The 22146-nt window shown below is 57.5% G+C and overlaps 2 protein-coding genes across 4 annotated transcripts; both read left to right on the plus strand.

Moving 5' to 3' along the window:
* The first annotated feature begins 501 nt into the window (after window positions 1-501).
* CRYBB1 (crystallin beta B1) lies at window positions 502-3939 on the plus strand. Its single transcript, XM_066562242.1, has 5 exons — window positions 502-642; window positions 1380-1498; window positions 3061-3193; window positions 3317-3459; window positions 3759-3939. The coding sequence occupies exons 1-5, from the start codon at window positions 502-504 to the stop codon at window positions 3937-3939; spliced, it is 717 nt and encodes a 238-aa protein (XP_066418339.1).
* Window positions 3940-5072: 1133 nt separating this feature from the next.
* On the plus strand, window positions 5073-22036 carry TPST2 (tyrosylprotein sulfotransferase 2). Of its 3 annotated transcripts, none has more exons than XM_066562388.1 (7): window positions 5073-5137; window positions 12565-12630; window positions 17265-18167; window positions 19609-19807; window positions 20545-20595; window positions 20711-20759; window positions 21806-22036. In XM_066562388.1, exons 3-6 carry the CDS (start codon window positions 17332-17334, stop codon window positions 20738-20740), a joined length of 1116 nt encoding a protein of 371 aa, XP_066418485.1. In that variant the 5' UTR covers window positions 5073-5137; window positions 12565-12630; window positions 17265-17331; the 3' UTR covers window positions 20741-20759; window positions 21806-22036. The 3 variants fall into 3 exon arrangements, with proteins under 3 accessions (XP_066418485.1, XP_066418486.1, XP_066418487.1); XM_066562389.1 differs by lacking the exon at window positions 5073-5137 and adding an exon at window positions 5224-5303; XM_066562390.1 differs by lacking the exons at window positions 5073-5137; window positions 12565-12630 and adding an exon at window positions 16572-16675.
* Window positions 22037-22146: the final 110 nt, after the last annotated feature.

The raw sequence follows: 22146 nt of genomic DNA on the forward strand, positions 1-22146 counted from the left end.
ACCGCTGTGGTGGTCACGTCTGGGAGCACCTCTGTGCTCAGCATCCCACCGCTCTCCACTCCCCGGGGAGCTGCTGCTGACACTGACCTGCGGGGCCGCAGCAGGGTGCCAGCTGCAGGGCCTCAGCAGAACAGGGCTGTCCCCTTCCCACCCCTCACACGCTGCCCTGGTGCCCCCCGGGCTCCCAGTGCACCCCGTGCGGGATGGCCCCGGTGCCTGGCACAGCATCAGGCCCCATCCCTGGGCACTCCAGGACCATGCTCAGGGCTCTCCTGACCACAGGAGGAGAGTGTGGACTCCAAGACCTCCTGTGATCCCCTTGGTGAAGGCAGGATCCTTTCCTGTGCCTGCTGGAGAACCTTCCAGCAGCTCCTCTCCTGGCCCTGCCCACCCACCCCATGCAGATGTTACCCTTCCTGGGGTGGGTAGTGGGTGCCCACATCCATTCCTCCCTCTAACCTGCTGCTGGTGCCCTGTCACAGACTTGAGCCCACCACCGCGATGTCTGAGACCACAAAACCCACTGCTCCCGGCCAGGCTGCGGATGACAAGGAGAAGGCAGCTCCTGCTCCAACCCCATCCCTCGACCCTGCTCCTGTCGCAAACAGCAAGGGCGAGGAGCCCTCCCCAGAAGCCTTCAGGGTAAGCCCTGTGGCTCCCCATGTGTGCAGGGACATGCTCCGGGCTGAGGGACAAGGGCAGGAGGAGATTGTTCCAGGGGGAAGGACTGTGGAAGTGTGGGCGATGCCATCCCTGCTCTGTCCCTCTGACAGCAGGCTCGGGATTTGGGCAGCTGCTGCAGGAGGAATGGTCTGAAGGTGCCTTGGCCAGGACAGCTTGTTGGGGACCACAGGCTTGGGAAATGCTCTCCCCTGGGTTGTGGTGTCAGGGCTGGCTGCTCTCACCCGTTCCCTCTGGTCACCCCCTGCATGCAGGGGTCCTACGAGGAGGTGGAGGGGACACTAGGGGTGACAAGGCCAGCACTGAAATGCCACAGTGATGCCAGCATGCCACTGAGGCACTGCAGCAGGGCTGGCACGGGAGGGTGAGTAATGCAAGGGCTCCGGTGACACCGTGCCAGGCTGAGGAGGCCAAGGTGCAGACAGAGCACCTGGAGAAGCAGCTCCTTCCCACCAATGGGGGCACCAGCAGCAGCAAGGGCAGGATGAGGCCATCTTGGAGCAGGAACAGCTGTTGGGGCATGCCCTTGCACGGAGCCCAGCTCAGCACGGGCGGGCACCAGTTCCAAGAAGCTGCAGGAAGGCTTGGAGAGCCGAGGGGGACACATGGAGCAGAAGGCTCGGGCACTGGTCACCCAGCACCAGCCTGCCCTCCCTGAGTGTGCCTGTCCTCATCCAACCCTTTCCTTGCATCCCCAGATTGTTGTCTTCGACCAGGAGAACTTCCAGGGCAGGCAGATGGAGTTCACCGCCGAGTGCCTGAACCTGGCTGACCGTGGCTTCGACCGGGTGCGCAGTGTCATTGTCACCTCTGGACCGTAAGTGACCCCAGCCACGGAGGGGGCTGTGACCTTGGGGATGTTCCTGGTGGGTGGGGACACAGCCCTGGGCACAATGTGATGTTCAGGATTTCCCTGCTGCCTGGGCAGCAGGGCCAGCACAGGAGCAGAGCGGGCATCCTGGATCTCCTTCAAGGAGGACAGGAGGGCCAGGATGGGTGGGAAGGATGTCAGGGCCACATGAAAAGCAAAGGGCACCAGAGGCAAAGCCAAGGGCTGAGGAAACGTGTCCATCATTTCAGCCACCTGGAGCTGTCCACGGAACACAAGGGACCTGATGATTTTAGAGAAGTCAAGGTGAAATGAGGTGGGATCCTTGGGCCAGGATGGAGCAGGCAGGGATGGGCAGGGACAAGCACCCGCCCGCACCCAGGCAGCTGAGCAGCAACAAGGGGGCTGGGCAGGTTGCAAAGCCGTGGGAACAGTTGACACAGGCAGGGACAAAAACGATCCCCAAAGCTGATAACTGAGCAGACAGATGATCTCCATGTTGAAAGAGCATCCCACCGTGCCATGCCTGGCTGGAAACAGCATGCCCAGGAATGCAGGGGGGCTGGTAGAGCTGTGGGGAGGATGCACAGGACATGGCTTGTCCTGACAGCATCCATGAGGGACCTGGAGGGTGACCTGGAATGACACCATGCAGCACCTATGACTTTTTTATTAAGAACCCAGAATATCCAACTCTTCTTGAAACAAATGGGGGATGGAGCAGTCTGGAAGGAGCTCAGATATGATACCTGGGAAGCTGCACTAGACACAGAAAGGGTGAAATTGGGAGGAGAGAACTTGAGTGTCATTGGGGTCCTTAGAAGCTTCTTGAGAGTCACCAATGGAACTCTGCACCCAAAAATGTGCTCAGGGAAAGACAAAAGCAAAACAACCGAGCTGAGCTTTAGCAGGCAGCTTGAGGCTGTGCAGCCTGGGGTACCTGAACACATCTCCTGCTTGCAGGAAAACCCCTGCTGGCATCTGCAGGAAGAGCTGTTCTGCAGGGAAAGGGGAAGCAGCAAATGCAGGACCATTGTGGTGCTGGGGGCTTCTGGAGCCCCACACCCATGACACTCCCAGCACCTCAGCACCTCGTGGCTCTGCTGAGGAGGTGACATTGCAGCTGAGTGAGCCCCACTCCCAGCAGTGGGACAGGTGCCAGCGCTGGCTGGCGCTGGAGCAATGAGGCGTGCGGGCATGCCAGGATTACACAGCCCGGGCAGGAGGGACAACAGAGTCCTGAGCTGACTCTGTGGGGTCACCAGCTGCGCAGGGGTCCTGCTGCTCCCCAGCTGAGGAAGAGGAGCACTGCGAGTGCTGGTGCCCGCTGCAGGTTTGGACACTCGCACACCAGTGAGCTTCCAGCTGGGAGCCCATGGATCAGCGCTGCCTCTGCACAGGCCACAGTGCCTGGGCTGGGAGAAAGGTGGGAGCAGAGTGGTGGGGCTTCAGCCTTTTTGGAAACCCTTCCACTGTCCTGAAAGCTGGCTGAGCAGGAGGGGAACTGCTGGGTGGCACCTGACCCGCTCTTTGCCCACCTCTCTCCCCAGCTGGGTGGCCTACGAGCAGGCCAACATGCGTGGGGAGATGTTCATCCTGGAGAAGGGCGAGTACCCTCGCTGGGACACCTGGTCCAGCAGCTACCGGAGCGACTGCTTCATGTCCATGCGTCCCATCAAAATGGTGAGTGCTGGGGAGCAGAGGGCCTGGTGGGGTCTGCCCAGGGCTGTGTGCTCAATGCCTCACTGCAGCAAAGCTCCAGGGCTTTGGCCACACTGCCCAGCACCCTCCCTCTGTCTTCCCCAGGAGGCTGAGGACCACAAAATCTCCCTCTACGAGTCTGCTGACTTCAAGGGCAACAAGATGGAAATCCAGGAGGACGACGTGCCCAGCCTCTGGGCTTATGGCTTCTGCGACCGCGTGGGCAGCGTGCAGGTGCCCAGTGGAACGTAAGCTGGGCTGCAGTGGCAGCTGCCTCGTGCCAAGCTCCCTGTCCTCCCTAACCAGCTGCTGTGGGCTCTCAGGCAAACAGAAAGTGGTGACATGGCTGGTTTTGGTGGCATGACTGGTTTTGGTTGGCATGGCAGTTTTGGGTGGTGTGGCTGTTTCTAGCGGTGTGGCCCGTCCCCCAGAGGTTGGTGGCCAGCACAGGGAGGCCACACCGGCCCCCTGAGCACCCACCAGCCATGTGGCTGCTGCCTGGAGTGGCTGACCCCGCTCAGGTGCCCTGTGTTTGCTTTTCCCACAGTTGGGTCGGGTACCAGTACCCTGGCTACAGAGGCTACCAGTACCTCTTTGAGACCGGAGACTTCCGACACTGGAATGAGTGGTCTGCCTTCCAGCCCCAGATCCAGTCCATCCGCCGCATCCGGGACATGCAGTGGGACCAGAAGGGCACCTTTGTCACCCCCGACGCGCCCTCCGACTGAGCGTGCTGCCTGCTAGCTACGAGTCCCGGGCCCCGTGGGGCACCCCCGCCTCCCCTCGCGCTCGCCTGCCCAGCACTTTCCTTGTACATTGCACATTCCCTGGATGTACTCTACCTTGTGAGGCAAATTAAAAAAAACCCAGAAGATTAGAACTGCTCGGGGGTCGGTGTTGCATGAACCGCTCGCTCGGGATGTGCCAGCCTTGCGCTGGAGCCGGGTGGGACACGGTGGAGGGGGGGTTTTGCCAAGGAATTGGTGTCATGCAGGAACTCCCCGCGCTGGGGCTGGGACACAGGAGACCCTCGGTGTGGGGAAAAGGGGTGGCAAAGGCTCTGCAGCCTGACCCCACCAGCCCCCGTGGGGACCCTCTCACTTGGGGGACTCGGGGTGCCCTGGGAGCCGCGGAATCAGGGCGGGTTCCTGCCTCTGTCCACGGAATGAGGACGGGCTCCCGGCTCTGTCCATGGAATCAGAGCGGGCTGTGGGATCTGTCCACGGAATCAGAGCGAGCTCCCGGCTCTGTCCATGGAATCAGGGCAGGCTCCTGCCTCCATCCGCACCTGCAGGATCGGGGGGCTGCGAAGGGTCCTGGGTCCCTGCCCGCAGAATCCACCTGGGCACTAATTAACAGCCGAAATTGCAGTTAATCAAAGACCGATTCACTTTCAAGGAGTTTTATTTTTCCCCCCCTCGGATGCTGTCCCTCCCCACCGGGCACTTCTTTGCGGCCTCATTCCCCCTTCCCATCCCGTTGCCTCCCGGTGGGAAACCTCGGGTGGCATTTCCCTGAGCTCCCACGCCGCTAATTAGCGACGGCGGTAATTAATTACAGCGATACCAGTGACGGCAGGGCGCTGCACACAGGCAGCACCGGGAGAGGGGCGGCGACCGGGGATAACGGTGAGGCCGCGGGCAGCGCGATGCGCAGCGCTCCCGGCGACTGGCGGGGACGGCTGCGGAGCCACGGCCGGTACCGGCAGGGGGACGGGCAGGGACGGGGGTTGGGGCCCGGTGCCGCCCGGTGCCGCCCGGTGCCGCCCGGTGCCGCCCGGTGCCGCCCGGTGCCGCCCGGTGCCGCCCGGTGCCGCCCGGTGCCCGGCGCGCGCGGCGCACGCGCGGAGCGGCGGGCGGGGATCCCGGCCCCGCGTGCGCGTGACGTCGCCGCGTCTCGCGCCGCTCCGGGCCGGCGGCGGCCCCGGTGAGTGCGGGGGGGGGGGGCACCGGGAGCAGCGGGGGGAGAGACCCGGCCCAGGAACAGCGTGTGCCCCCGCCGTTTGTGCCCCCAGCCCCGCCGGCTGGCAGGTGACAGCGGGCGGGCGGTGCCCGGTACCGGCGGGCGCTGCCTGGTAGCGGCTCGGGGCTCGGTGGGTGGCGCGGACGAAGCGAACGGGGCGCGGAGCGGCGGGGGATGCTCGGTGCGCAGTGCGGGGCGTGCGCGGTGCGCGGTGCTGGGGACACCGGGCGGTGATGCGTGATCGGAGCGGTGCGGGGTGTGCGGTGCTGGGGACACGGAGCGGTGCGGGGTGTGCGGTGCTGGGGACACGGAGCGGTGCTGGGTGTGCGGTGCTGGGTGTGCGGTGCTGGGGACACGGAGCGGTGCTCGGTGTTCGGTGCTGAATGCTCAGAGCAGTGCTGGATGCCCAGGACAGGATGCTCGGTGCGGGGTGCTCAGCGCAGGATGCTCAGTGCTCAGTTCAGAGTGTGGTGCTGGGTGCAGGGTGTGCTGAGGTGCCCACAGGGTGCTCAGTGCACAGAACACAGTGCAGGATGGGCACGGCAGGTGGGACAGGGTGCTCAGTGCAGGGTCCTCCTCCTACCTTTGTCCTCCCATTCTGCTCTTTGGCTCACGGTGCCCTCTCCCCCCTCCCGTGGCTCCCCTCTGGCAGCCCAGCATCAAGCTGTGCCCCCATAACCTGAGCACTGCCATACACAGAGCCACCCATGGGCTGGGGCTGTCCATCTGTCCAGGTGTCCAGAGCTCAGCCAAGGTTGGGACTACCCTTCTATACCAGGATGAGCCTGGTGGCCTGGGCAGGGTGGGTGCCCAGTGAGAGGCTGCACCTGTGGGTCTCTGCTGAGGCTTGAGAGGTATTGGCAGCACCTAGGTCGGGGTGGCTGTGGGATGTGGGTCCCTTGGCAGGGGGGCAGACGGGCTCCTGAGCAGCTGTGTTGGCACCTTGCAGCCCACACAAAGCACTGGCACTCTCCTGGCAGTGCCCATCTGTTACTGTGTCCTGTGTGGCAGGGATGCGACACCCACGCTTTGTCCAGCTCAGGTTCCTTGGGACTCGTGGCTGGAGTTGCTGGCAGTGGAGCCAGCAAGCATGAGCTGGGCTGCCCTCCTGGACAGGCAGGGGATGGTTTGCATGGTTTGCATCACAGAGGCCTTTGCTCTGTCCCTCTCTGTGTTTGTTTGCGTGCTCGGGCTCTGTCCAAAAGTCATCTCACAGCTTGAAACCCCTTCAGACACCTCCCTGTGCCAGGCCCCGCTGGCTGCTTGGACTCGGTTTGGGAGGGGAGTCCCCCCTCAGCGCAGCCGTGCTGCTCCCTCCTGCTCAGGCACCGAGCAACGGTGAGTGGGGAGATCCCAATGATGGGTGCCAACAGGTTTCCAGATTTGCCCTGTGTTTTGTGGGGATGCTGTAGGCTGCTCGTGAGGAGCTGTCAAGTGCCAACACAGGCGCCTGCAAGCGGGGTTTGCCATCACATGCCAGTGGCAGCTGGTGCCCCGAGGCTGCTGCATGTGGCACCACAGGAGCAGCTGTGCTGCAGAGCCTGAAGGGAGCCCAGGGTCTGTGCGGAGTCACACGAGGGAGGCAGCCTGGAATTTAGGGGACAGCAGCTGAATTGGGCACTGTGTGAGTCCTCCCCAGCATCGCCCACAGCAGCTGGCATTGGGGGGCTTCACTGTGGGGGGATGTGGCAGGCTGAGGCCTGGGGTCTCTGCAGGAGGCTGGTGGGCTCACCAGCATGGTCAGGCTCATGCCATGGCCATCCTCTGCCTGTAGGTTTTACAAACGGTATTAGTAATTTCTGCTGCTATTTTAAGGAGATTTTTCCAAAGACAGTTTGCATTCCGGGTACGCTGAGCCTTTGGGGATGTGTGGGATGGCAGGAGCGCTGTTAAAATGCGGGGACTGTCAAGAAGATTTTTGGAGAGAGAAAACAAACCCCCAGCAGGTGGATTTATTTGGCACCGTGCAGATGTGCCTTGTGATGAATTTGTGATGCCTTGAGGAACCTCAGCCTCATGCCTCGGCTGAGCACGTTTCCCTCCAGATTGCACAGGCAGCGGGCACACAGAACCCGGGAGAAGCTTGCCCTGGTGTTGGCTGCCTGCTTTGGTTCACTCTGTTTTCCAAGCCCTGTCTGCCTCCAGAATTCCTGCAGGAATTCTCTCAAAGATTTTCCCTCTCAAGGTGAATGATGCCTTTTTTGCCCCCTTTTGGTCCCCAGTCCGTGCTGTGGTGCCTCACGGTGTGGGTTGCAGGCAGGAGGGTGGCCCTGCCACAGGAGCCCCTTGTCCCCTCCCAGGGACATCAAACAAGAGCAGCAGCGGGGGTTGCTCAACACACAGCATTCGGAAATGAAGCAAGCAGCTGCTTCCCACTGTGCACTCCCAGGCAGTGACCCCAGAGTGAGACTGAGGGCTCTGCAGGGGCTGAAGCATGCAGGTGCTTCTCCACGGAGGAACGGCCACGGGCATGTTGGTTCTGGAGCCACAGGCTGCTGTGCTGGGACAGGGGAAGCTTTTCCAGCACTCCTGTTCCTGCTCGGTGCTGGGAGGGACCCTGTGGTGTGAGCAGCTGTTGCCAGCAGTGGCTGAGCTGCAAGGGGGGTGGGATAACAGCCACCCGCCCTCGGGCAGCTGTGCTCACAGCTGGCTGTGAGCCAGCGTGGCTGGGTGGCACTCAGGGCATGGGCACAGGCCTTGGTGGCCCAGCGTTTGCAGATGCAAGTGGCAGCAGAGGAGGAGCAGGGCTCCAGCTGGGCTGGTGCAGACAGGAAGGAGCTCGGATGTGCTGTTCTGGGTGCTTTGGCTGACGAGGCAGCAGTGGCGCAGGCTCGGAAGGAGACGGTTCCGTTTCTTCCATCGGTGGTTTCACAAGGGCTTCACCCCTGCCAGGGCCTGGGAGTGGTCACTGCCCATCCTCGCTGGGGCTGGGAGTGGGAGGCCACAAACACACATGGCTGAAGTGGGTGCTAGTGTTTGCCAAAGTTTCTGGCTTTGTGGAGACGCCAAATGCTTGCCATCATGGCATCCATTGTGCTGAGCATGGCTGGGCATTGCTGGAGATCCTGGGGCTGGTCTGTGCTTGGGTCTGTTCTCCTGAGGGAGCTGCAGGAAACAGGACAAGAACGAGCAGAGGAGCTGGGGAAGATGGGGAGCAGTGTCCCCTCTCCCATCCCTGCCTGCAGGGTGAGCAGTGGCACCTCCATCCTTGCTGCCCTGCCCTGCCCTCAGGCAGTGCTCCCAGGGCTGCTGCTGCTGCATGGGGAAATAAAACACTTTGATTTTGTTTCTTAAGCAAATTTGAGGTTTTGGGGTTTGTCTTGCAGAAACAATTTTTTATTTGCAGATCCTGATCTTTGTGCATGCAAGAATGGAGCTTGTTGAGACTTAGGGTTTGGCGTGTGGATTGGGAAAATATTTTTTGAAGATACTTGGTGTTTTTTCTACCAGTTCCTCTGACTTCTCTTCCTCCCTGTTGTATGGCAGGCTCTGACCACCCACATTCCTGCAAGGGAATATTTGTGCAGTTTTGTGAGGGAAGAGCTGTGTTTGCATCAAGCATGGCGAGTGAACAGGGGGGCTGCAACCCTCAGCTGCCCAGTGCCCCTCTCCCATGGGGATTCCCAAGACATACGCTGGACGAGGGCTGCGAGTTGGAGGGACCTGATCAAAGGCATGGAGAGGAATCATAGAATCATGGAATGGTTTGGGTTGGAAGGGATCTTAAAGATCTTCTAGTTCCACCCCCTTCTGCAGGCAGGGACACCTTCCACTAGACCAGGTTGCTCAGAGCTCCATCCAGCCTGGCCTTGGACACTTCCAGGGATGGGGCAGCCACAGCTTCCCTGGGCAAGAGGAGCTGGGGGAGAGCTCAGTGCTTTCCCAGAGCTCCTTCCTCCAGCAGAACAGTGGAGTCACTGGTCAGGGCACAAGGGGAGCCAATATGGGAGTGTCACCATCAGTGGACCTGTGCTGGCTTTGCCTTTGTCCCCCTGAGGCAGCAACTACAGAGTAATTAAGGAAGGCTGAAGCTCTATGGGTTAATTAAAAGTCAGGAGCTCCCTCTGAAGTGCAGAGCTCGTGTCCCATTTCAGCACAAGTGTGTCTGACGTGCCTGAGCCTTGCTGCGGTGCGGGCACACGGTGCCAGGTGCTGGGGAGTGGGTAGGTGCCTCCATCCCTGTGTCCTGCCAGCAGCTTCCTCCTTGGGCATTCCATAATTAATCTGCCACTCTGGGCTGAAGGCTGTGTCTCTGCCAGGCTGGCAGGGTGAATGCTGAGGTTTGCATCTCCTGATGATAAAATGCTGTCGCCATGCTTGGAACGAGGGATGGGTGGAGGGGAGTTACTGTAAATTGGTGGGATTTTTATTGTTTGAGGAACACTGTACCACTGAGCAGGATAATAAAATGTTTTGCTAATCATAACAGCCTTGAGGCGATAAACCAACAGTCTGTTTGTGCTGTGAGATGTCTGTGGATCCTCTGCTGATGTGATTTAGAGCCTGTTGGAGCTGGCTGGCACACAGTGCCCCTATCCCTGGCTGGGCTCTTTGGGATGCTCGGCTGGAATGATTGGTGTGGCTCAGGGCTCTCACCTTGCAGGCTTTTCTGAGCCAGAAAGTGTTTGCAGCTGGCGCACGCTGCCTTAATCCTCAGGGCAGCAGGTTCTGCTGGTTTATTTTTATAGGTACTCAGCAGTGAGAAAAAATTCCCCTCTGCCCCCTGAGCTTGTTGGGTGTTAAGATGCAGCTGGAGCAGCCTCTGTGTGCTTTGCGTGCTGAGGTGGCTGCTTGAACACTCATCCCTGAACTCTTTTGACTGTTATTTTTCCCTGGGGTGATGGCGGCGGTGCAAGTGTAAACCACAGGGCTGTCAGTACTGTTTGGGGGTTTTTCCAAGGGACACAGAACTCCAAAGTGCTCCAGACCCAGGTGTTTTTGTTGGGATTGGTTGTGTTTTCACTGGAATTGGCCTCTGTTCCAGTGGATGCCCTGGGTTCATGACCTGCAGTGCAGCTTCAGTTTGAGTCACCAAACCCGTCCTGCTCTCAGTGGTGCTGCTCTTGCCACGTGGAGGCTGACAGCAGCTTATTTTTTGTTGTGGAGGTTTTTTTTGAGTGCTGCAGCTTAATTTTCATATCTTCTCTCCAAGGCTTAGGGCCATGGCACACTTGCAGCAGAGGTAGGTGCAGAGCCCCTGTCCCACCCCTGGGGTGAGTGGGTTGGACTCTGTTCCTCCTGTCTCATGGGATCGATCCCAGTCTGGGCAGTGCTGGGGTGGAGGAGCATGAGCTGTGGGTTGTGCAACAGGGCTGACACTGCACTCAGTGACCACAGCCACCCCCGTGGTGCCTCTGTGTGCTCCTGGTGGAGATTGGGGCTGGCCCCATGCTCCATGCCCCATGCCCCATGCTCGCTGCATTCCAGTCCTGCTAAGAGAGATACTTGGGAAGTGTTTGGAAATTGCCAGCAGGAGCATCCAGGAGGAGCAGAGCTCTCATCAGCAGTGCCAGCATTGGACTGAGCTCAGGTTGGGATGAAGCAGTGGCCCTCAGGCAAGCTGTGTTTACTTTTGTAAATGAACTGGGGACTATCTATCAATTCAGTAATTAAATATTGCTGATTTGTAAAGATGTGAGCTGGATATGTTGGGACATTTCTTGCTGACCACAGTTTCTGCTGCTGTTCCGCCACAGGGGCGTCTGCAGATCCTCATCCTTTTATTAAGCACCAACAAATTGACCTCAAATTTTCCAGGCCACACCTACATCTTTTGGGGAGGCTACACTTAATGACACTCATTTCTGGGAATGGTTTGAAGAAAAATGCAGCTTTAGATCACATGGGGCTTCTCATAGAAACATAGAAACTGTTTCTGTGGTTGTTTGTAACACTTTTAACAAATGGTATTTCCTCACTTCTGATAGTGCTGTGCCGGTTCCTGGGCTGTTCTGGGGGTGGTTTTTACCCGTTCCCAGCACAGGTGCCAAGGTCAGGGGTTTGACTCAGGGGTTTTGGTTGGGTTTCGGTCAGAGCTGCTGTTGGAGCCCAGCTGGTGGTGACGCCCTGCACAGCATCAGGAAGGAAGTCACAAACAAGTGCGTCTGTGTGTCCGTCCGTGTGTCTGGGCCTGGGCAGGATCTGGAGCCGTTTCCGGAGCAGGGTGAGTTGGGTGGGCTGTTGGACCACCTCTGTCCCTGCACCTCAGCACTCGGGGCACTGCAGAAGCACATCCAGGGATGCAACTGCTGCTGCGTGGAGCTGCAGCCTGGTCTGGAGCTGGAATCCTGTCCTCCATGGAGGCCAGGCTGAGCAGGAAGCCTCGCAGGGAAGCGCCTGCACTGCGGATAAGCCCTTGTAGAGTTCCTGCTGGGTGGAGTTTCCCTCTGGTTTCTCTTTAGTGCTGAGGCGGAGGGGCCGGTGACACTCGATGGCACGAGAGGAGACTGGAATAGCCATTAGTGTCACTACTGGAAATGTTCTCAGGAACATCCTGCAAGGCCAGGACCTGCTGCACAGCCAGGGGGAGCTGACTGGGAATGTCCCAGCAGCAGTGACCCCAAGATGGTCCCATGTCCATGCTGTGATCCTGGGAGCAGAGTGACATCTGGTGATCCGCCAGCTCCTGGCCCCTCGGGGTGCTCTGCTGCAGCTCCGTGTCCCAGACTGTCCCCAGGATGCTCTGTGCTTGCAGGATGGCTCCAGCCAAGGCTGCTGTGCTCCTTGGCATGGAGCAGTCCTTGTGGGAAACCCAGTGTCCAGGGGATTGGTTCCCAATCTGGAGGGATTTCCATGTTGTGCAGGGCTAGTGCTACTGCCTTGGCAGGTGGTGAGGCTGGAGAGAGCTTTGTTCTTGGGGCTGGAGCCAGGAGGTCCTGCCAGGCCTGCAGGTCCTCTGGGCTCTGTCTCCTTTCACTGTCACTGATTTGGGGGCTCTGGTCATAGTCTGACGTGTGCCTGATTTCAGCATTTGCAGCAGGCGAGTCTGGAGCTGCTTCCTCTGGTCAAGGCTGTTGTGCTGGCCAGTGTGTGCTGGAATTGTGCCCAGCTGGATTGTCATCCCCTGGGCTTTAAACATCCAGGCTGCTAGGGTCCCCCTGAGGCCTCTCTCTTTTCCAGGAGGCTGCATTTCCTAAAAGAGCAGCTGCCCTGCTGCTTCCCTCTGTGTCTCCTGGCTTGGCTGTGCTCTGTGAACAGTGCTGGTGTCTCAGGGCAGGTGTGCCAAGTCCAGCTGCCAGTGCTGACCATGAGCTGGGGCCACCAGCTCCAGCAGGAACACCTTTCCCTGGGGCTCAGAGGAGGCTGTGGGGAGGAGGGGAAGGTGCTGAGGAGGGGAGTGGATGTGTGTGCTAAATGAACAAATCAACACTGTGGCTTCTCTTCCCCATCAGGTGTTTTGGTGGCCACGGGTTCAGCATGAAGCTCAACTAGAAGCACCATGACCGTACGGGGAAAAGGTAAGAGCAAGCTGCTGGATGTGTGATTCCCCTGGGAGGCTGGCTGGCTGCTGCACATCTGTCTCATGAGGTTGCACATCTGTCCACACCACCACTGGTGCCCCATTGATCCTGTGTTGCTTTCACAAGCTGGCACGACACAGTGTCAGCCTTCTTCATGCTCAAGTCCCGTCAGCATGGGAATACGGAGGACTTGCTGCCTGTATGACCTCTTGTCACTCTGCTATCACGTCCCCACTGGTCCCCATCCTGCCCCACACTCTGGGTGCCAGCCTTACAAGGCTGATTTTAGTGCTCTGCCTAGAAGTAGGGTTAGGGTTACACCTAGGGGTAGGGTTAGGGTTACACCTAGGGTTAGGGTCTTAAAAACCACAGAGCCCAGAGCTCCTGGCACACTGCAGCTGCAAAAGGCATCCCAAGGGGAACACAAAACTGCCACAACATGCCTTCCTCCACAGCTTCTTCCTTGGAACCAGCCTTAGCCCCCTGATGCTGGCCAGGGACATAGCCCCTGCCCTTGTGTGACATCCCTGTACTGCCGTGTCCAAGCTGTACTCAGGAGTTTCAGCCCTAGATTGCTGCTGGTGCTTTGCTTTCTGCTCCCATGTCATCATTCCCTGCCAGAGTAGCCTCTGAGAGCTCCCTAATCCTGCTCAAGTGGGAAGCTCTCAGAGCCAGCTTGGGCATTTGAAAGGGTGTTGTCTCTGGAACCTAATTACACCCTGATTCCAGCACAATGTCTGCTGGGGAGGAAATGACCCATCCATCTTCCCTCACAGACTAATGAGGCCCATAAATTTTAGGAAATTCTCAGTGGAGAATCTCACAAAAGAGCTCTGTCTCATTGTGCCATCTACACATCCCTATTTGCCTTGAAGTTTCACCTTGTCTCAAATGAAGTCTTTCTCTTGGGAGTACATACCCTCTAACACTGCACTTTATTAGCTTCAAAAAGAGCTTCAAAAAGAAACCTCAGGACTTAAGAACTCATTGATGTTCTGTTGCAACATTTATTTAAACAGGCAATTTGGCTAAGATGGCCTAAACAGACAGGGAACAAATCCTATGGTTAAGTCTATGACAACAACAAAAACAAAATTCTGTCCCAGATCACAGCAAGAGCTCTGAGCAGCGTTTCTCCCTTACATGGGAGTGTTTTAATTATGCAGCTGGAAATTAAAATTCTATAAACTGCTGGTTTTATTCGAACAGCAGCCCTTTATCACATCTGGGCACTGTTCACTGAAGAGCTTACTGTAAGAACAAGGGAACAAAAGCAGAGGAAAAGCAGAAAACGAAGCCCAGCACAAGTCACTGACCCAAGAGTGCAGGCACACCTGTGGCATGACCAGCAGTGAACACAAACTCTCTGGGGCACCACTGCACTGCCTCAGACAGCAAAGAACTCCCCCGGGCACTAGGTAGATAGACAACAACTATCACACTCTGTATCCAAAAAATCACAGAAACAAACAGAACCTTTTAATCACGTTTCCAGAAAGCTAACACTGCCCAGGAAGCAGCCAGAGCCCAGCCTGAACGGGCTCCGGCCTTCCCAGTTCTCAATGCCAATCATTCACAGTCTTTGTGAGGGGTGAGTGTGAGTGGGAGCGGGTGTGAGCAGGTGTGCGTGAGTGTGAGCGGGTGTGCACGAGTGTGAGCGGGTGTGCACGAGTGTGAGCGGGTGTGCATGAGTGTGCACGAGTGTGAGCGGGTGTGCGAGAGTGTGAGCGGGTGTGCGAGAGTGTGCACGAGTGTGAGCGGGTGTGCAGGAGTGTGCAGGAGTGTGAGCAGGTGTGCATGAGTGTAAGTGGGTGTGAGCGGGTGTGCATGAGTGTGAGCGGGTGTGCATGAGTGTGAGCGGGTGTGCACGAGTGTGCCCGAGTGTGAGCGGGTGTGCACGAGTGTGAGCGGGTGTGCGAGAGTGTGAGTGGGTGTGCACGGGTGTGAACGAGTGTGCACAGGTGTGAGCAGGTGTGCGAGGGTGTGAACAAGTGTGCACGAGTGTGAGCGGGTGTGCACGAGTGTGCCCGAGTGTGAGCGGGTGTGCGAGAGTGTGAGCGGGTGTGCACGGGTGTGAACGAGTGTGCACAGGTGTGAGCAGGTGTGCGAGGGTGTGAACGAGTGTGAGCGGGTGTGCACGAGTGTGCCCGAGTGTGAGCGGGTGTGCATGAGTGTAAGCGGGTGTGCATGAGTGTGCGCAGGTGTGCGTGAGTGTGAGCGGGTGTGCACGAGTGTGAGTGGGTGTGCACGGGTGTGAGCAGGTGTGCGAGGGTGTGAGCGAGTGTGAGTAGTGTGCGAGGGCGTGCGTGAGTGTGAGTAGTGTGCGAGAGTGTGAGCAGGTGTGAGTGTGACCCAGCCACGCTCTGGGTGTTGCTCGGCCCTCCCAGCCCATTGGGCTGATCCCAGGTGATCCCATGGACAGGTCTGTCCCATTCCAGCCCTATGGGGCCCAGGGAGGCACTGCTGTGCACAGGGCTGATCCCAGGTGATCCTATGGACAGGTCTGTCCCATTCTGGCCCTCCCAGGCCCAGGCGCTGCCGTGCAGGGGCAGAGCCAGAGTTCAGAGCTCAGCAGTGACAGAATCACAAATCCCTGCCTTTCCCACTCCCCACACAGAGTGACATGTGGTGGCATTGGGTAGGAGCAGTGAGGGCTCAGTCCCCAGGGACTTCCAGAATCCCAGGATCATTCAGGTTGGAAAAGCCCTCCCAGACCATCCAGCTGGAGTCCAACCTGTGCCTGGTCCCTACCTTGTCACCAGCTCAGAGCACTGAGTGCCACATCCAGGTGTTCCATGGACACCTTCAGGCATGGGGACTCCACCACCTGCCTGGGCAGCCCCTCTCAAGGCCTGATCTCTGTCTCCATGAGGAAATTCCCCCTGATGTCCGACCTGAACCTCCCCTGGCACAGCTGGCAGCCCCATGAACACAATATGAGAGTCCCTTTGTTCCCTCCGGAGCTGCTGGAGCATCTCGGTGGGAACTGCTCCCTGTCAGCTGGTTCTCCTGGAGAACAGAGCACTTCTGTGCTCCAGCCTCCTTTCATGATTAGCCTTTGCTGCTAATTAGCCTGTCTTGGTCTGCATTGCCCTAATTATTCCAGTTGGCCCTAAATCCTGCCTGCTCCTCTGCCATCCATTGAAATGGGTCTTGTGGCATTTACAATTATTTTGGGGTGAATATTTGAATATATTTACATGACAGAAACAGATGAAGAGAGCAGGAGGGAGCAGCACTTGTCTTGTTAATGGCCCTGACTCTGCTTGGTGCTGCAAAAATGCCAGAGCTGTTGGATGTCCCTCTGATCTACATCCCAACAAATCCACCCCCTTTATCTCATACTTGGGGATGCAGTTGAGGCTGTTTAGCTTCAGGTATGTTACCAAGCAGCTGGTCAGGGTGGACCAGGGAGTAAAGAGCCACAAAAATACTTTTGGTGGTGATGTTGCTGTGCTGTTGGGTTGTGGGAGAGCGTCCCTGGGCTGGCAGAGAGGCACTGCCTGGGCAGGAGTGGATACATGCCAGTGGGTGGAGTCCAGGATGGTGGAGTGGGATGTCAGGGACTGGAAGGGGGGAGCAGAGCGAGTCCCTGAGTGCCTGGCAGGAGGAGCAGGAAAGCTGCCCAGCTCCAGGCTCTCTCCTGCCTGCTCCCTGCTCCGCATGGGCTGCTGCACAATGTATTCCTTCACCGTGGGGGGAAACTCTTCTCTGGAGCAGCTCTTTGGCCTGTCAGCAAAACAGAATCCATGGACGGCCCGTTCCTTCCACTCCATTCAGCTCTTGCCCCAGCCACATAATCACAAAGAACTGGAAATCCTGGGGTGAGCCCAGGGGAAGATTGCAAAACCCGCACTCTCAACTGGGGCGGACGGGGGGAGGGGGCGGGAAGTGGTGCCAGCATTCCCGGGAGTCCCTCCGGGCACGCAGCTGAGCTGGGCACTTGCAGAGGCTGCAGCCTTCCTGCTGGATGTCCTGCCGAGCCGTGGAAAACCCCAAAAAGTCTCGGTGCCAGATGAAGTTTCACGGATTTCTCTGTCAGGTCAGTTCCCGAGGCAGGGCAGGGTGGTGAACGCTGTGTGTGGCTGTTCACTCTCAGATGGTTGAATCTTTCAGTGTTTCATTCTAATGGTTTCTCCTGACTCAGACCCTTAAAGCTGGCATGAGAGGCTTTTGTTTTTCTCTTATTTTAGCTTCCCCTTCCCCTGTGACCATAGGGTTAAACTAAACAAAATGTAGGGAGGATGCAGGTGGCTAGGAGGTGAGCAGTGCTGGAATGCTGACTTGGATTTGGGAGGAATAACCACAGCTTGGGTCTGGGCTTCATCTGGGATGGAGCAGGCTCTCTGTAAAGATTTTGTTTTAAGAAGTCTCTGAATATACAGTGCCCCTCCTCTCCAAAACATTCCTGGAGCTTTGCTCCAGCTGTAAACCTGTGTTTCTGGGAGCACAATGCAGAAATTCTCTCTTTGGGTGTGCACTTAGGCAGACTTTAATTACCTGCTGGGTGTAGGGCACCAAGCCTGGGAGGTGCTGATAAATGAAAGAGGTGCTGATAAGTGAAGGAGGTGATGAAATCTGGGATGGTGTCAGCATCCCATCACTGCTGTGACAGTGCTGTTCTCTTGCAGATGCCCGTGGGGTTGGACACTCGCTAGCAGAGAGCTGAAGCCCCCAGCCTGTGCCCAGGAGAGCAGGATGCGGGTCACCACGCGCAGGGTGCTGCTGCTGCTGGGCTCGGTGGCAGCCCTGATGGTGACCCTGCACCTCGGGCAGCAGGTCCTGGAGTGCCAGCAGGTCCTGAGCGAGAGGAGGCACAGGCTGATGAGGCCGGAGAACGAGGAGCTGGTGATGGTGGATGCCAACCACGTGGAGTACCGGTACAGCAAGGACATGCCCCTGATCTTCATCGGCGGCGTCCCCCGCAGCGGCACCACGCTGATGAGGGCCATGCTGGACGCCCACCCCGAGGTGCGCTGCGGGGAGGAGACGCGCATCATCCCCCGCGTGCTGGCCATGCGCCAGGCCTGGTCCAAGTCCGGCCGCGAGAAGATGCGGCTGGACGAGGCGGGGGTGACGGACCAGGTGCTGGACGCGGCCATGCAGGCCTTCATCCTGGAGGTGATCGCCAAGCACGGCGAGCCAGCCAGGTACCTGTGCAACAAGGACCCCTTCACGCTCAAGTCCTCCGTGTACCTGTCCCGGCTGTTCCCCAACTCCAAGTTCCTGCTGATGGTGCGGGACGGGCGCGCCTCGGTGCACTCCATGATCACGCGCAAGGTGACCATCGCCGGCTTCGACCTGAACAGCTACCGGGACTGCCTGACCAAGTGGAACAAGGCCATCGAGGTGATGTATTCCCAGTGCCTGGAGATCGGCCGCGCCCGCTGCCTGCCCGTCTACTACGAGCAGCTGGTGCTGCACCCCGAGCAGTCCATGCACAACATCATGAGGTTCCTGGACATCTCCTGGAGCGACACGGTGCTGCACCACGAGGAGCTCATTGGGAAACCCGGTGGGGTGTCCCTTTCCAAGTGAGTCTCGGCTCTTTCCTCAGCTTTTCATTGCACAAAGCAGGCTACAGTGGGACAGAGCCCTGTTGCTGGTGTTTGTGTGTGGTTTTAGGGGAGGAGGGACAGCACATTGTACTGCAGTGGGGTTTGTGTTCCTGAGTAAGAGATGGCTTTAATGCTCCCAATCTGTTGTACTCCACAGAACAGCTTGTCAAGCAAGGATTTCAGGAGCAGGTGACTGTTTAATCTCTCTTGACACTGCAGAAATTATTTCAGTCTCTAATTTGCAAAGAACTGCTTGCTCTGAAAAGTGAGCTCTTTAATGTCTCTTTCTCCACCCGTCCTCAGATGCCTCCTTGATGTGATTAGTTGTGCTGCTAATGATGATGAGCTGCAGTTCTTGCCAGGTTTGGGGTTGGTATTGCAGAATAAAAGTAATACCTACTCAGTGGAGGCACACCCAGCACTCCCTCCTGCCCTTTCCATGTGTAGGGGGTGTTTGCCTTCTCCCACTTTCTCTCCCTCTTTTAATGCTGTTTCTTTTCTAAATGGAGGCTTAAGTCAGGCTTAGCAAAATTTAATCAGCCGTGTAAGGGAATTATCCAAGTCTCCATATCAGTTGATGGTGCCCTGGTGGTGAGGGCACAGGAGCTACGGGGGGATGTGCAGCTGCTCCAGTTTTCCAGGATGCCCTGGGAGTGCAGCCAGCTCTACTTCCCTGTTTGCTCAGAGTAAATTGGTCCAGGTTGCTTAGATCAGGCTTTGAATATTCATAGGGGTCACCAGGTGGATCTGTGCTACAGCCCACACATCTTATATTGTTTTCCTCTGATAAGCAGAGGTGTCCTGGTGAAACCCTCTGTCCCAGTGCAGGATAGATCCCTCCTGTAAGAAAAGAGGAAGCAGTCTCAAGTTGTGCCAGAGGAAGTTTAGGTTGGATAAAAAGGAAAATTCCTTTCCTGACAGGGTAAATTAAGCATTGGAACAGAACAGTGGTAGAGTCATCATCCCTGAAGGAATTTAAAAGCTGTGTGGATGTGGCAGCTGGGACATGGGTTAGTGGTGGCCTTAGGAGTGCTGGGGGAATGGTTGGACTCACTCATCTTGGAGGGTTTTTCCAGCCTTAATGATTCCATGATTGTAAACAGAAGGATCCAGCCTCTGGGGCTGTGGAACCCCTTGCCAGGGTCTGCTTCCCCAGAGCAGAGCTGTGAGGGACAGAAACTGTGGCTACCCCACCCAAGGAAGTGCCCAAGGCTGGGTGGGACAGGATTTGGAGCAACTGGGATAGTGGAAGGTGTCCCTGCCCATGGCAGGGAGTGGGACAGGATGGGATTTAAAATGGATTTAAGATCCCATCCTGTGGTTCTCTGTGGAGGTGGCAGCGAGCTGTGTGTGAGCCCAGCACATGCGTGAAATCCAACCATTGTGTGGTTTTGTTTTTTTCCTTTGTTCTCCCCAGGATAGAGAGGTCAACAGACCAGGTGATCAAGCCGGTGAACATGGAGGCGTTATCCAAATGGATCGGGCACATCCCGGGGGATGTGCTGCAGGACATGGCCCACATCGCCCCCATGCTCGCCAGGCTGGGCTACGACCCCTACGCCAACCCCCCCAACTACGGCCACCCCGACCCCCTGGTTGTCAACAACACGCACAGAGTGAGTGGCACTGCCATGCAGGGGACAGGCCAGGGGCTCACCGAGCCCTCCGGAGCAAGGGAAGCTCCAGAGCCAGGTCGGGATGGAGCAGGGGGGGAAACAGATTCACACAGGGAAAACAGAATGACAGAATGACTGACAGAATGACAGAATGACAGAATTCCAGAGTCATTCAGGTTCGGAAAGGCCTCTCAGAACCATCAAATCCAAGCTGTGCCCAATCCTCCCCACCAGAGCACTGAGTGCCACATGGAGCATGTTCTTGGACACCTCCAGGGATGGGGACTCCAAACCTCCCTGGGCAGCCCCTTCCAAAGCCTGACCACCCTTTCCATGAGGAAATTCCTCCTGGTGTCCAGCCTGACCCTCCCCTGGCACAGTTTGATGCAGTTTCCTCTCCTCCTGTCCCTGTTCCCTGGAAGCAGAGCCTGACACCCCCGGCTGTCCCCTCCTGCCAGGAGCTGTGCAGAGCCACAAGGTCCCCCCTGAGCCTCCTTTTTCCCCAGGCTGAGCCCCTTTCCCAGCTCCCTCAGCTGCTCCAGCCCCTTCCCCAGCTCTGTTCCCTTCTCTGGCCACACTCCAGCCCCTCCATGTCTGTTTTGGAGAGAAGGGCCCAGAGCAGGACAGAGCACTCAAGGTGCAGCTTTTTCCCTGGGAAGGCTGGGAATGGCTGACAGCAGTGACCCAAAGGTGATTCCACTGCCCCAGGGGGTCACTCCAGGTTCTCTTTCCCACAGGTTTTAAAGGGGGATTATAAAACACCGGCCAATCTCAAAGGTCACCTGCAGGTAAGAGCACCCTGAGGGTTTGGGAGTTTGGGACACACCAGGGTACCTGGTTGCTGCTGCCTTCCCTGGGGAATGCTGGCTCAGAGCTGACCCTTCTCTTCTGGGGCTCTTTCAGGTGACTCAGAACACGTCATCTTCTCACTAAGAAAATTAATGATTTCCAGGTAAGACCCTGTTGACTTAATTTTGGGATTTGGGCAAATCTGCTTGTGTTGCTCCAGGACCAGCACTTGGTTTGTGTGATTTCTGTGGATCTGCTGGGGTTCCAGGCACACTCCTGGTGCCAGGGATCCCTCACAGTCGCCTCAGATCTTCCCACACAATGCTGCTGTGTGGGACCAATTGTAAGGAATTCTTTTCCTGAGCTCTGGGAACAGGATTAAAGCTGCAAAATGAAACTCAGCCGCCTGGGAGGGTTATTGCAGCCCGTCCCCGCGGGCAGCAGGGACACATGGAATGTGTGGATGAGCTGAGCTGCTCCCCAGCTGCCTCCAAAGACGTGCCATGGACCTGAGGAAGGGGATAGAAAACAAAGGAAAACATGATGGAAAACAAAGCTGCTGCCTTGGGCTGCTGCTCCAGAGACAACTGTTGATGTGTTGGATGTTCTTCCTCCATGCTAAAGCATAAAATACCATTCTTGGTACTAAAACTGATCCTTTAAAAGCAACTTTCTGTGTACAAGCAGATGGCTGGGCTAGAAAAAGATCAGAAGCACTGAGGGAAGATCAGGAACTGTATGTTCCCTTGTCCTGGGCTGAGAATTGGTTCCTTTCTGGTCATTTTTTCTGTCACAGGGGCTTTAAACCCTCAGTCAGGCCTTGCTGTGCTAGTCTGAGGGGATCTTGTTCTTGAGGGGATCCTGTTCTGAGGGGATTCTGAGGGATCCTGTTCCCAAGGGGATCCTGCTCCCAAGGGGATCCTGTTCTGAGGGGATCCTGTTCTTGAGGGCATCCTGCCCCTGAAAGGATCCTGTTCCTAAGAGGGAATCTGCCCCTGAGGGGACCCTGCTTCTGAAGGGCTCCTGCCCCTGAGGGGATCCTTCCCCTGAGGAGATCCTGCTCCTGACAGGATCCTCTTCCCGAGGAGATCCTTCCCTAGGGGGATCCTTCCCCTGAGGAAATCCTGCCCCTGAGGAAATCCTGCCCCTGAGGGGATCCTGCCCCTGAGGGGATCCTGCCCCTGAGGTCCTGTGTTCTGTCTCTTCCAGAACGCTGCCAGTGGCCTGTTGTTGCCCGAGAAGGACGAGTGTGCAGTGGGCCCGTGGAAATCTGTTCTCCAAGCATATTGCTTGCTCCTACTGTTGCCAAATGACTGCGCTCCAGGAATGTATTTGCATTTATTTGCAAAGGCCAAACGTGCTCCACGGCGGGAACGTCCCCGGCCGGTCCCAGTGCTCTGTGGGGAATGCAGCTGTGGAAACCCGGGCTCGGGGGACGGCAGGAGATCACCTGTGCCGTGGCTGGAGGACTCCGTACATCGCGTTTGTGTCTCGTGATCCTGTTCCCCGTTCCCGGTGTGGGGAACAGCCCTCCCATCCCCGCTGTTCCG

The sequence above is a fragment of the Molothrus aeneus genome, chromosome 18, assembly GCF_037042795.1.
Source record: "Molothrus aeneus isolate 106 chromosome 18, BPBGC_Maene_1.0, whole genome shotgun sequence".
Lineage (NCBI taxonomy): Eukaryota > Metazoa > Chordata > Aves > Passeriformes > Icteridae > Molothrus > Molothrus aeneus.